We start from the raw sequence: 13,755 nt of genomic DNA, 5'->3' as shown, positions 1-13,755 counted from the left end.
GACACGAGTGCAATGAACTGCTCCCCCAACCCCATCCTGCGCAGTACCGTAAAAAGAACAGCCACTCCACTGAGTCGACGCCTTTGTGGCATTTAATAGTGTTGCTATTACTGATTCGTCTTGCTGCAATGCGGATATTTATACAAACATCCTGCGCAGGCCATGGGAGGTGAGAGCGGCCAGGGATAAACCCAGATCGGTCAGCCTTAACTATTTTCTGCATCAGCGGCGCCAACCTGGATGCTTATATTTTGGCTACGATTTTGTTGTCCAAGTAAATAGGGAATATGGGTCTGTAAGAGGAGCAGTCATTCGGAGACTTGTCTGAATCGAGTAGTACCACCACCACCACTGTCTCTCTCAGTGATTCTGGCAGCTGTCTATCCCTCAGGCTGCGATGATACCTCTGCAATAGGTAAGGGGCAAGTTTCCCAGCATAGTGTTTATGAAACTCTGCTGTGAACTGTCTGGTCGGGGGGATTTTCCAGATGGGAAAGCTCCTATTGCCCCAAGCACCTATTCCAGGGAGAGTGGATGAGCCAGCCATTTCCGGTTTTCATCTGTGCACCAGTATAGGGCTACCCTTTCCAGATAGTTATTCCCTGCATGTTGAGACACCAGAACCTGAAATGAATATAATTTACCATAAAACTGACAGAACTAATGAACTATCTCTAGGTCTGCAAGTCTCTCTGTACCATGGATATCTATTATTGACAACACTCAGTCTTTGGGATTATTCATTTTGTGTCTCTGGCCAGCAATCGGCATGGTCTCTGCCCCTCCCCATATTGGCAAACTGCAACTCTTCCCTGAAGAAATGTAACCTCTCTGTGTGCTAAGTGGTTAAATGACTGCAAAACATTTCTTGATCTCTGCTTGTTCGACAGGAGCCAGTTGGGATCCTCCCCCTTGCATTCCTCATATTTGGACCTTAGCCTTTGTTATGTCACTTCTTATTTCGTTTAACACCCCTGATTCTCTCAAGATACACTCCCCTCTAATTACACATCTGAAACTTTCCCATAGGGTCACAGCCGATTCCACCGTTCCAACATTGAATTAAAATAACATATCTATTACTCCAGATAGAGCTTCTCGGAATACCACATCAGTCAGTTCCTCACTCTTAAAGACCCAGGGCAGTCTTTCCACTTCCCGACCTGTTAATTCAACAGCCAGCAGCACCGGGACATGGTCTGATAACGTGCGCACCAGGATAGATGCCTCGTTTAGTTTACCCATTAGTGTGTGAGAAACCAGGAAGTAGTCTAGCCAAGATGCCAAGTTGTGTACAAAAGAATGGTAGATGTATTCCTGTGCCTCCTGGTTTCTAATCCTCCAGACATTGATCACCTCCCATATGGAACACATGTCCTGTAATTTATTAGTGGCCTTTGGTGCTGGGTGGTGGACTCCACCCATGGGGTCCAGGCCTTGGCCATGACCTCATTAAAATCCCCCGCCTATATTATCTCCCCAGGTGGTAGTGACCCCAGTTGTTGGTCAACACACTCCAATGTCTCTATCGTGTCTTGATTCTTGCCATAATAATTAACTAGGGTATACAATTGTCTTTGTATAATTCCCTGCACCACTAGGGTTCTTCTGTCCCGGATTGTAACCTCTGAGGTTTGGAAGAACTGTTCTCTCCTAACCATGTTCAACTCTTTGTTTCATGCCTCTCTCCCTGAGCCTCCTTTTCACCTCGATGAAAGTCTTCCTGGTAGATTGTACATTGTCTGAGAAATCTGGGAATAGATCGATCTGTGCATCGTGGTACCGCAGGGAGCCTTTCTCTCTGGCCTTTCGGAGTTCCACATCCATGTCCTGGTAATTCAATAATGGGCTATAAACTGCCGAGCGTGTGCTCCCGGAATTGGTTTCCTGCCACTTGGTATTCGGTGGGCTCTTTCCACAATAAATACCGCAGAGAATTCATTGTCTCCTAGGCCTCGTTCAGTAGATTCTCCACCATTGCTTCCATGTTGAGTTGGTCCACAGCCTCCGGGACTCCGATTATCCTCAGGTTGTTTCGCTGGGACCAGGATTCAAGGTCATCTTGCTTTTCGGTCAGTCCTTTCATTGTTCGCCTTGAGGACAGTGGTCGAAGTGAGCAGGAGCAGGTGGGAGCGGTGCTCCTCTACTTTTTTAAATTTAAATTAAGTTTTACTGTTCCTATACTTTTATTTTAAACTGAAACTGCTCCAGATTGGTTTCATTTTAAAGTGTTGGAATAAGTTGAAACTTGCACTTTCAGTGCACTATACTGAACGTTCCTTAAACAGCAGGTGCATCTGTTTGGGGGTTTGTATTGTGTGTGGGAGGGGGCGTGGTCATGGGGTTTGTGGGGACTGGGTGTAGGCCAGCAGGGAACATAGTTAAACTACTTCTTTTTGTACACTTCGACCACTGGTTGGGGAGCTGTTCCCGTCCTCGATGATATTCTGCCCTCAGCTTTGTACAGACTTTCCCCATGTTTATCCAGGCAGAACTGCATGTGGTCCACCTTGCAGGTCAGGGTGTCCATTTTACCATCCAGCGATTGAATACTGGTCTGTACATGTCCCAGCATCGCTCTGATGTCGCAGAGTACCTCTCCAGGATCCGATACAGTGACTTGTGAAGATCCTTCCCGTGGACCTTCCTCATTCCCCGCTGCTCTGGGCATAGTAGCAGCTTCGAAATGTGGTTTAGTTTGTTGTTTGCTTAACTTCTGTGATTTGGCTAACAGATCAACTCATCAGAGGATAGTGTCCCTTCTCGGGCCACCCACTAGTCAATGGGTGACTCTTGACTCCCTTCTTGTCCGGTGAGTGATGGAGCCCGGATCTTTTGGCACCTCAGCTTGGTCCAGGCAATCTGGTACGAAGTGCAGTCTGCTCCCAACTGTTGTTAATTACCCTGCTGTTTGTTTGGGGATAGTATGGGGTGATTGCAGATTTCGCTGCGTCAGTCCGCTCAGACGGGCCATCCCTGTTGTAGGTCCACTAAAGATGCTGTTGAACAGCTCCACAGAATGGGGCTTCTCCCCCCTCAGTTGGTGCTCCTCATGTGCAGCCCTCTTATTTCCTCCTTCTGCTGTGTCCTCTTAAACCACCCCACCTGGGTTGCTTTTGCACCTTATTGCCTCACACCTTGGCTGGCCCCCAAGCTAAGGGGCCTCTGGTGCCTGGTGTCTGTGATCAGTTCCTCGGTGGTGCCAGCCACAGGGATCCCCTATTCACCGGGGGCTGATATGATGTTGCGGGTCGGTAGCCACACCAGGTGCGACACAAGAGCCACACATCTAACAGTCCAATAGCTCCTTGCTGGACTTCCTGCTCCTATATTCAGGTCTCCAGTGTAGCACTGGGGGGAGGCACAGTCCGATTCTGCACGTTCAGAGCTGGGGATTCCTACATTGTCCCTCAGGCCACGGTTCAGCGAGCCAGTTCAGTGCCCCATCGACCCAAGTGCGCTGGGACCAGGCTTTCGACCCAGGATTTGGATGTGGTGTGTCACAGGAGTGGCAGGGGAGGAGCCGTGGGCCATGCGCCACGCTCTCTGGGTCAGGATTCTCCCCCCAGCCCTTGATGCAACTTGAAACCCCAACTTTTCCCCTCCCTCGACCCCCACCAGCAACCCCAATCTGCCAGTTACCCCGCTGACCGCTGCCCTGATAACACACATCCCACGGACTGCACCCTACTGTACTCACCCCTCTCAAATGTTCCATTCCTCTTCTCTTCCCAAACTATCAGTCACCCATTTCCCATTTCCCATGCCTCCCCACAATTCTGTTCCTTTTCCACACTTGGCCCAAGCCCCTGAAATGCCCTCCCATGTGGCCATCAAAGACATCGCTTTGGTGGAGCTCCTTTAAACAAGGGTCAAACACCACATGTTAGTGAAGGAAGAATCCCCCGCAGCCACTTACCCAAACTAATCTCCATCCAAAATCTTTTGCATTCTGCCATAAGTACTACTCTATGTCATTTGTAAAATGTAAATACTGTCCTCAGGCTCCCAATGTAAAATACTGTAATACTTTCAGTCCCTGTACCTGTTATATGTTATCTATCTTGCTATACGTCATTCGATCCAACAATGCCGTTATGTAAAAGGCAACGTACCCTAGGACTGTCTCTGCTCTCTGTTATTGCATACTCAGTAAGTAATTTATATTTGAAATAATGCACTGTTCTTCAATAAATACAAACGCAATAATACAAAATGTTCAACAGGAGCTTGCTTATTTTCTTTTTTCTTTAGTTTTTATCTTTATTTCTCCCAACATAATGCCGCATTTGTTATGCTACCATACTATGATACGTCATGTTAGGTTACGTCATGTTTCGTTACGTCGTTTCACATTGATGCTATGCTGCTTTGTACAAGGCCGACAAGGGCTGCAAAGCAGACGGATGGTGACTGTTAGCAATACACAAACACCAAATTTAATAATACACGCTATAGGCACTCAGTTCATGGAAAAGCCCATAATGCCCCAAAGTAAACTTTCAAAAGATAAGCTGGTAAGCAACTCTACATCCCTGCAGAACATATGGTTCCCCTGCTGCCCTCTTTTAACAGGACATGGTAAAAGTGGCCAAGGTTGGGAAGGGTCGAAAAGGCTGCATTATGCAAATTAATTTCGCGAAAAGACTAGCCTGATCCCAATAGGAACCCAGCAACATCAATTTGACCATCCCCATCAACTGCTTAGCAGGCCTCAAAGACTTGCGGTAGCACAGGCCAGGGCATTGCTCCCCAAGGAACCACAATTCAAAACTCACCCTCATTTAATAGTGTGCGTAATTCCTTACAGTTCTTCCTGTCTATAAAATCTGGCTGTAGGTGGATGTTTATGTCCAAGAGAGTACGTATAAGAATGTGTGCTCTCCTGTTCACTTGTGCATTGGTTGAACGCGAAGAGGCTTTGCAGGAAGGTCCAAATGCCTGATCCCCACGGATACAGAGACAAGCTAAGATCCGTAGAACATTTCACACACAGGGGCCAAACTGTCACTGCATGCAGGCCTTACCCTGTAGATTTGCTCTCCTCGAGTCCTGGCTTTAAGTGAATATTGATGTTGACTTAGCTAGCCTACAATGCATTCTTTTTCAATCTTACCTCTAACTGAATTCTATCACAGTAAAACAGTAAATTCTCTATTTCACCCCTATCACACCCGGACCTCAGCATGTGGCCATGCATATATGGCACTCTGGGTGATGGCTTGCATTCCCTATTTCTCTTCTCTTTTGTGTCTACTGCATTCACCTTGAACAGTCCACTCTGGGCTCTGTCTCTCCTGACAGCTAGCTGAGCTTCTGGGGTCTTGCAGGTTACACTAACTCTTAACAGACCATCAATGGATGATCCGGAAACGCTGACATGGTGTTCCCATATGCGATTCCCACACTGTGTCGTGAATCTTAAAGCCAGAGTTCAGGTATCAATATGCTGATCCCCACGTACCGGCTGGATATTAGTAGGGTGTGCCTGTTTATTCTTCCTTAGGAAATAAGCAGACACAGACCATTGGAATTAAAGGTGCAATGACTGCCCTCATGGATTTCATCGAGGCATCAATTGCAGGTCTCCACAGAGTCAGTGACTCCCTGATTCATCCGCACCTTGTGCTGGGATACGTCAAAAGGCCCATGAAAGAGCTTGATTTTGCAAACATGCAAGCAGTCACCACTTTCAGGGGGGATTGTTGCACCTTCTTCAGAATGAGCCTGAGAGGCAATAGGATGTGGCTCAGTGCAAATAATCTATGAATCCACACTTATCATATTGATTGCTGCCTTGTTTTGCCAGTGATTTTCATGTTGAGAAAAATAATTGACCCTGTTGCTATCTTCTCCACATCACATGTGTGCAGGTTTGACCTTGGCTGTGATGGCAAATCCTTCAGTTTGACTTCTCCCTAATCTTGCCTTGATAGGTTGGACCGGTGAATTACATGTCTAGCATATTGAAGCTTCTCTGGGCTCAGAGGCTTATAAGTCTATAGATTTGACTGGAACGTTGAAGGTCTATGCATTGACCTTTACATTTTTTTTATGGTGTCTCTTGCAAATGGGTAATTCAATTGCCTTCTTAAAGATTTCCAGATAAACCAGGGAGTCCTTGCCCCACCCACCCAGCAGTTCATAAAAAAGCTTTTGAGTTGAGGTGCTGCGATTGAGCTGGCCCAGAAAAAAAGATGCGAGCAAAAGTCCCCTTCTTCCCAAACAGTGGGAGGCAAAAAAAACATATTGAAAAAAAGCTGTCATTGGGATGTGAGGCTAGAAAGCTAGAGTGAGCTCCCAATGCTGTACACTAATCACAACCAGATATATCCTGGACTAATGGTTGGAGCCTGTCAAGTGTGGGATAGAGTAACAGAAGATCTTGAATTTGGTTAGTGTTAATTCGGCTCTCTAACTGCTATACTGATGACTATGTGGCATCCACTCACCCTGGCATACAATACAAGTAATGGTGGCCACTTTTATGTCCACATTTGCCTGACAGCCCTTCAGAAGAGAGTACTGATTCATGGAACATCCCTCTCTGACTAGTCTGATTGGACTATACCTGGAAACAAAGATGGGAGGTTTTTAAAGATAACATGTTTCTACGGTTACCACCATAATCATAATGAGTCCCTTATTATTTTCTCTTTGCAAGGAGGTCTTCCTTGCATATGATTGGTTCAGCTACTTGTATCTAGTGGGAAGTTTCATACCAGTGTTGGTGATGCACAAGCATAGTATGTTCATGCCAGGACGTCTGAATAAGTCCATAGATTCCAAACAGACCAACATCTAATACATTTGTGAGACTAAATTAAAGGGCAAAATGAGTGCGATGTCAGTAATGGGAATTCTCCATTGCGCTGGCAATGCAACATTATGAAACGCTTCTGTGAATCAGGCCTTACGTGTTTAAAGATGGCAATGAGTCAATGTGAGGTGTGGTGTAATACATAATTCCAACATAATTCCATAGATGTAAAGAGTATGAATCTAATAATAGATAATAAACGATACATCATTGAAGTGTCAGTGATCTAAGAGTTGCGCATAGCCACACTTTCACTGATTAGGGCAACGCCAGCAATACTGTCAAGAGAAGAGTGCTGAGTCAGTAATGTGATACAAGAGAAACGTCTTAGTATTCTGAGAGGGCCCATTAGCTAAGAATGACTTTGTCACAGGCCCCACACTGGAATCAATTGATAACATGTTAAGTTTCATGAATAGGATCCAAGTAGCATGATTAACTATTCACTTTAGCAATGTTTGAAAGAAGTGAAAATTGTTAATTTAGTGACGTGTACTTACAAACTGTCTCCGGAGCTTGGTCTTAACCTTTTCGGGTTTTCCTCCAGGTGGGTGGATGGGGTAGTCGTAGGAGCTCAGATGGTTGTCCACAGAGACGCTTTTCCTCATGTAGAGGGAGCGGGATCGCGGGTGAGCAAAGGGGGCTTCATCAAGGGCAGTGTGCACACGTTGGCCATGGGCAATCTCCCCGGTGGTTTCAACACAATCATCTTCAAGCCGCCATGCCTCGCCTGCAGACAGATAAACCATGAATTTAAAACACTAGGTCCCGGAAACATTCTTAGGTGACTGAAAATGAGTGGACTGTGATTTGCTAGGAGTATCTTCATCATTGAACACTGCAAAAGGGACACATACAGAACACTTAAAATGCTATGAAAACAGTTGCAATGAGAAAGCCATTCAGGTAGTAGCTATTTAATTATTTATTGGGTGGCTGAAACAGTGTCCAGAGGTGGAGTGTGAGGTGACAAGCTAAACCATGACATTCCATCCAATTGGAGTGTCTGAAGTATTCTGGCCGCCATGAAAATGTAGGAAGAGGGAGTATGAGGAAAGTCGGGATAGACTCTAATTTGGGATTTTTTTGCAACAAAGTATTCAGCTATGTCATTAGCTGTGAGAGTGGAGCTTATAGTCTTGAGCTTAGGAAAGTGAGGAGTGAGCTTAGGGTGCCCTGTAACTGGGCGAGGATGGTTGGAGTGAAAGTCAATGAGGGTTAGGTAGAATTCCCCTTTTGCTCCATCAAGAGTGGACTTGAGAGAGTTCAGGACAGAGAGGTAGAGTTGCAGGTCCTTATGCGAGTGGTTAAGCCTCCATTTGCGCATCAGCCGACTCTCTCGACTGTGTAACTTGACTAAAAAAATGAATTCCTTCATGTTTAAAAATACAAACTGGTAGATAAGGGAACTGATGAATTGTAAAACCGCAAGAGTAATATATTGCATTGAAAGCCCCGCAGCCAAGGCATGTACCCGGATTTCCGAACATCAGCCACACATAAGATGCAAAGATATCTCAGCTTCTATAGCTTTTCATTTCCTGGAATTCCAACATACACCAGATGAGCTCCTATGGTGGATGATTGATACAGTTAAATCTCCCACCAACCTGGAAGATCTGCTGCATAGAAAGGAGTTGGGCTGGATCCATAAAATGCAGACCCATACATTTGGACTAAATGAACAGCTTCCAACATTGAGCTATATATAAGTGTCCTCTGACTCTTCTTAAGACTGAACTGGGCTTGTATAGTTCCAACATATCTACACTTCCATAACAGTTAAATGGAGCACCTCTATCTTGTCCTCTATTAGATATTTCTGCCTGCTCATACAAACTGCCATTGATATGCAGACACTTTTCTGTGTTTTGGTACCATTAATCTTTCTAGGTAATAGAGCTTTGACTGTTCACCCCATTAGTGCCTTCACAAAAAATGGCATTTCCCAAATAGTTCTACAGAGAGATCGAGCACTAGTTCCCCCATTACATATCGATCAAACACATGTCCAAACATACCCACATCTCTTTTGGACTCCCCTGATCTCTGTTAAGTAGAATACAAATGTGTAGATTAAAATACAGTGGGATATGAATAATTCCCCCCGTAACCCTGCATGCCAAATCTCACTATGACACATCTATGCCATTGCCAATCACGCATTGGCATCTCTGCACATGTGCGATGATGTCAGTGCAAGTGCGTGATGAGGGCAACGCACAGCAGCACCTGTTTATATTAACTCTGGATTTTTCAATCTTAGATCCCATGCCAAAAGTCACCACTGGTTCCCCAGGCCTGGGACAGCCACATAGGTAAACCCATGTGTCCATTATTATAGCCTTGTATTATGTGTATTCCTCAGTTATCTGAATGAGGGCTCCACCTCTCCCTTTTACACTTTACAGAGTAGATGCTACATTTCTGAAACTCTGCATTTCAAAATACTTTGATGAAAGACCTCTTAATCTCATCTCCAGGCCAATTTCAAACTACTGCATAGGTAAAATAACCTGTAACATTCTCAACATCATCCTGGAAGACATCTATATACATGTTGTCTTAAATTTCTTTCATATATATTATTTTCCCACTGTTTACATTAGAGTCCCCTGACCCCCTTTTTTCCTCCCCCATACTTTGCAGATACACTTCTTGCAATACTACTTCCCAAATATCCATCATCTGTGAGACTACTAAGCCACCTATTTAGGGAGGCCTGTATGCTACATTAAGGGTAGATCTTCCGGGCTTAGACATGTCTTATTTTACCACAGCTAACAATGCTTACTTGTAAATATTTAAAAATTCTCGTGTGTCGAGGGTTGGACATCACTGCTTTGCAACCAAGTAACAATCAATGTACCATGCAACAAGACTTAATTTTGAACCACATGCTTTCATCAATTCGTTATGTCAATCACATAATTTTAACGAACCAGATTGGTCAATTTAATTTCCTCATGTTTGGCTTGATCACACATAGCGTCTGAAGAATCTATGTTCCTTCTGAAGGCAGGCAATTACATTTTCCGCTGAACTGTAACCCTACGTCAAACCTATATTTTAATCAAACATCATGTGTCTGTCTCAAAATAGATAAATGGGAATGACATGAATCTGTCAATTGTTTGTCGTAAACAAGCAAAATTGGAATTAAGTAAATGTGCATTGAAAAAAAACAAATGCTATAGTAGATTGTTCCTTTAGTGTGATCATATCAACTACTAATAAATGCACTTTTTATATCTTTTTTTTACTTTTTCTATTTTCTCTGCTCATTAAGCTACATTAATATACTTGTTTTCTGTCAATTGTGAATATATTTCGTCTAATGTGTATGTAATGTTTTAATTATTCACTGAGACATAAAAAAAATGATGCTTGAATACTGAATTAAAATATTTATACTTACGAACAGAAAAAAAACTATTGGAAAGTGATACCCATTTTAGCTGTAGACTTATAACATTATCAATTGCCAAAAAACACACATTCACGTGAAAATGAAGCCTTAAGAAATAATAGCTTAACTATTCCCCATTGGGACTGACCTTTTGTAGAGGATGTTATTTTCCTAGTTCCCATGTGAATAGGGACACTTTGCTTCTGTAAATAGACCAGCCTGTTGCAAAGGTTGATTCTGTTTAACTATATCCCATTTCTGTTAAACACATATTGTTACTTAGCTCTTCTGTCCAGGTTAATTTATAGGGGCAAGTTCTTTTATGTCAGCTAAACTGTATTATATATTGCACAAGAGAAAGTTATTCATAGATCATTCCGGTAATAACACTGAAGCTATACCAGCAGCACTACTGAATTTTCTGAAGCCTGACCCAGTTTCCGTATTTACCTGGCTGTCCCCAGGGCCTACCACATTTCTAACCCAGGTTCCTGTTTATGGTCTTCCCATGATACTGAAGAAGGGTGTACTCATAATGCTTAGCTCATCAGAATGCTATTTGATGAATTGAAATCACTGTCTAGAATTCCTCAATGCCAGTTATGCCCCAAAGTAGAAAGGAGTGGAAGAGATTTCTCCTGCCATGCAGTCACTCAAAATGCAAGGAATTACTTTTCTAATGAGTATTCCCATTTTCCACATGAGAAGTACAGAAAGGACACTAATTAATTTGCGCAGGATATGTTTGCTGTCAACGCTGTTGTCTTACCTATTGTCCCCATGGTCCTATACTACAATATTGTCTTGCATTTCACCGTCAACCACCCCTTTCCCTGTTGTAGATATCCGGGCTGCTTCTTTATCTATCCGAGTACGCCCAGTAGGCCAGTACCTCTTTGCATTTTTGACCATGGCATCCAATATAAATAGAACAGCCTTCCACAATGGTCCTAGAATATGCACAACCAATCATTACAGGAATTAACAAGGCTGAACACACCAGAACCCCTACCATGTTCAGAGAAGGCTGATTAAGCTGATTAAGCATTCCCAACAGTTAACTACAAGCTTGAGTGGTGCTCGAATAAGAATAAGTTCACCCTCTATTGCCATTATAAAGATAGCTTCCCATTAGCACCCCTCACAAAGAAACATGTGGGAAAACACTGTCCACTTGCATATTATAGTACATCACTTGGCCTTGTCGCTGCAGGATTTCCTCCTTGTTTCAAATCTGTCACTACAGCAACTTTGGCAGTGCAACAATGCAAATGTAAAGTCTTAGATTCTCTGTTGGAAGCTGCAGTCTCACATGCTATTGCTGCACTGCTATTGCTAGGATAAAACACTTTTCACTTTCTTGCTCAACCAAATATGGGATGCTGCTCTTGAACTCTTTGCATATTACACAGACACAATATTACGTTTTACAGCCAGCTTCCCTGTTAGCTAGCCCGCTTGATGGAGAGCCCCACAATTGTGTAGTAACAAACTCTTATCGCCCAAAAAATACCTTCTTGATGTGACCTTAGAAAATCCTGATTTCATCTATTTTGTAGATGACCCGTGTTTGTGTGATGTAAAAGGGAAATTGTGGGATATGCAGTATGTTCTCAATCAAACAATTGTCAAAAGTGCCCAATTATTAAATGTATTCTCCACCCAGGTTGCAAAATTAATAGCCTTAATCCGAGCATTTACGTTAGCTGATTAGCAATTGCAGAATCTGCTACTCAACAACCCATTCATGATGAGATTTCGGAAGGACATACTTTAGCCGTTGCAGATGATAAACAGGCAGCCATAGTGAGCTCTCATGAGGAATAAATGGTAAGTGTGAAGAGTCAGGCACAGACCCCATTTTTTCGCTTCACTACAGGAGCTAGAGATTATCAATGATGCAGCCCCCAATCGGTGAAAGGGCCATGGTCGATAATGGGCTATTGCCTAACTCCGATATTCTTTGGCAGAATACAAGCTGGCCAAGTTGCTCTAGAGGTACTGTTATTCTACTTGCTTTTTATCTATCATAGACACACCTGTGTAGGATGGGGGCATGGCTGCCAGTCTTAACCAAGATTGGTACGAACAACGCTTGTTCACAATAGAACAAAGTTATGACAGTGTCAATTTCCAACAAAATAATATAGAAAAGACTGTGAAAGTAGCCTTGCAGTTCACCATCACCTCTGCGGCCACACATCAATATTCAGGTGGATTGTATTCAACTTCAAAAATGCACTTGTCCTAGTGTTTGTGGCTACCTTCTCAAGAGGGGCAGAAGTATTCCAAAGCCACAAAGCAAATACTGTGACCATGGCCAACCTTCTAATTAAGGATTGTGTACCTCACTTTGGAGTGTCGGTTAGAATAGTGACATTGGCTCCAATTTACAGGCCAAGTAAAAAAAAACGAGCTAACGGAAATTCTGCTGTGCACTTCATCCCCATTCAGCAGGGACAATGGGAATATAGAACTCAAATGCTAAAGTAATGCTAGCCAATATGTGTTCTGAAATAAAGTTGAAATGGCTGGACAGGACATGCTGCCTCTGATGCTCTTCAGTATTCAAAGTACAGGAAGCAGGAGAACGTGATTAACCTCTTGTGATATGTTGATGGTATGCCCTATGATGGTACGTGCTGTGAAACACTTGTGTACGAGCGCAATAGAAATAAAATATCAATATCAATATTCATCTCCTCTCCTCTACACCCCTGTAGAATGCCTGCCCAAATGTAGACCTCACCCATAATATGGTACTAAACTACTGAAAAAGGCTCATTTCCTTTATAAAGCCTCCCAAAATGCAGGTGAAAGAAACCTTACCGAAGGAACCAGAGGAAGTGCCCCACTCCTTGAAGCCTGGAGACTATCTCTATATCAAAGTGCAACAGAGGGAGATGTCAATGGTCCACTGGTGGGGGGAGTCTTACAGTTTTCTTTTACAACAAACATTTTGATAAAGATGAGAGAGTTCTCTGTGTCGGGGAATGTCACCCATTGTAATTGATGTTTTCTCCCAAAGGATTCAAAACAGTTTAATATCACTTACGGTCTAAATCTGAGCTCCATATAAAATAAGAAAAGTTGCATTCTATGATTGAATAACACTTTTCTTATTTGCTTCATGTCCTGTATACACATAAATATAGGCACACAATATGGAGCAAATAAGAAAAGCATTCCCCATGGTAAAAGACACTTTTCTTATTTTGGAGTTCGGAATCGGGTCATTAGTCTCCCATTTGGTTTACACTTTTTCTTGATTTTGCTTACAGACTTGGATCAATGGGAAAAGGAAGTACGATTGGAACATGTGATAAGGGGCGTTTATCTGAGTAACACCATTATCATGGCTGAGTTGAGGAGCTGGCCATTGTCAAAGAAAAGAAATGGAATGTCATGGCAAGGAGGGGGTTGTATTTTTCTTGGAGACTGCCAATGTGATGTAGACTTCATATGGGGTTGCATTGTTAAACGGGATATCATATTCTATGACAAGACAGGAGGCTCTCATTATGCT

At 43.2% G+C, this 13,755-nt stretch overlaps 1 protein-coding gene across 5 annotated transcripts in view; it reads right to left on the bottom strand.

The window, feature by feature from the left end:
• Positions 1–13,755, bottom strand: part of LOC138569187 (ankyrin repeat and fibronectin type-III domain-containing protein 1-like) — a 2,784,778-nt gene that overhangs the window by 1,589,063 nt on the left and 1,181,960 nt on the right. For all 5 annotated transcript variants that reach the window (XR_011303172.1, XM_069646931.1, XM_069646929.1 and 2 more), the window contains one exon: positions 7,321–7,550. Coding sequence is in view for 4 of the 5 variants with exons in the window: in XM_069646931.1 (XP_069503032.1) it covers positions 7,321–7,550 (230 nt within the window). In the remaining variant the exon portion in view is untranslated. The remainder of the gene's footprint in view (positions 1–7,320; positions 7,551–13,755) is intronic.

This window comes from Ambystoma mexicanum, chromosome 2q, assembly GCF_040938575.1.
Source record: "Ambystoma mexicanum isolate Mex_15411 chromosome 2q, UKY_AmexF1_1, whole genome shotgun sequence".
Taxonomy (NCBI): Eukaryota; Metazoa; Chordata; class Amphibia; order Caudata; family Ambystomatidae; genus Ambystoma; species Ambystoma mexicanum.
The sequence above is the reverse complement of the archived record's forward strand: the minus strand, read 5'-3'. Positions and strand labels throughout refer to the sequence as shown.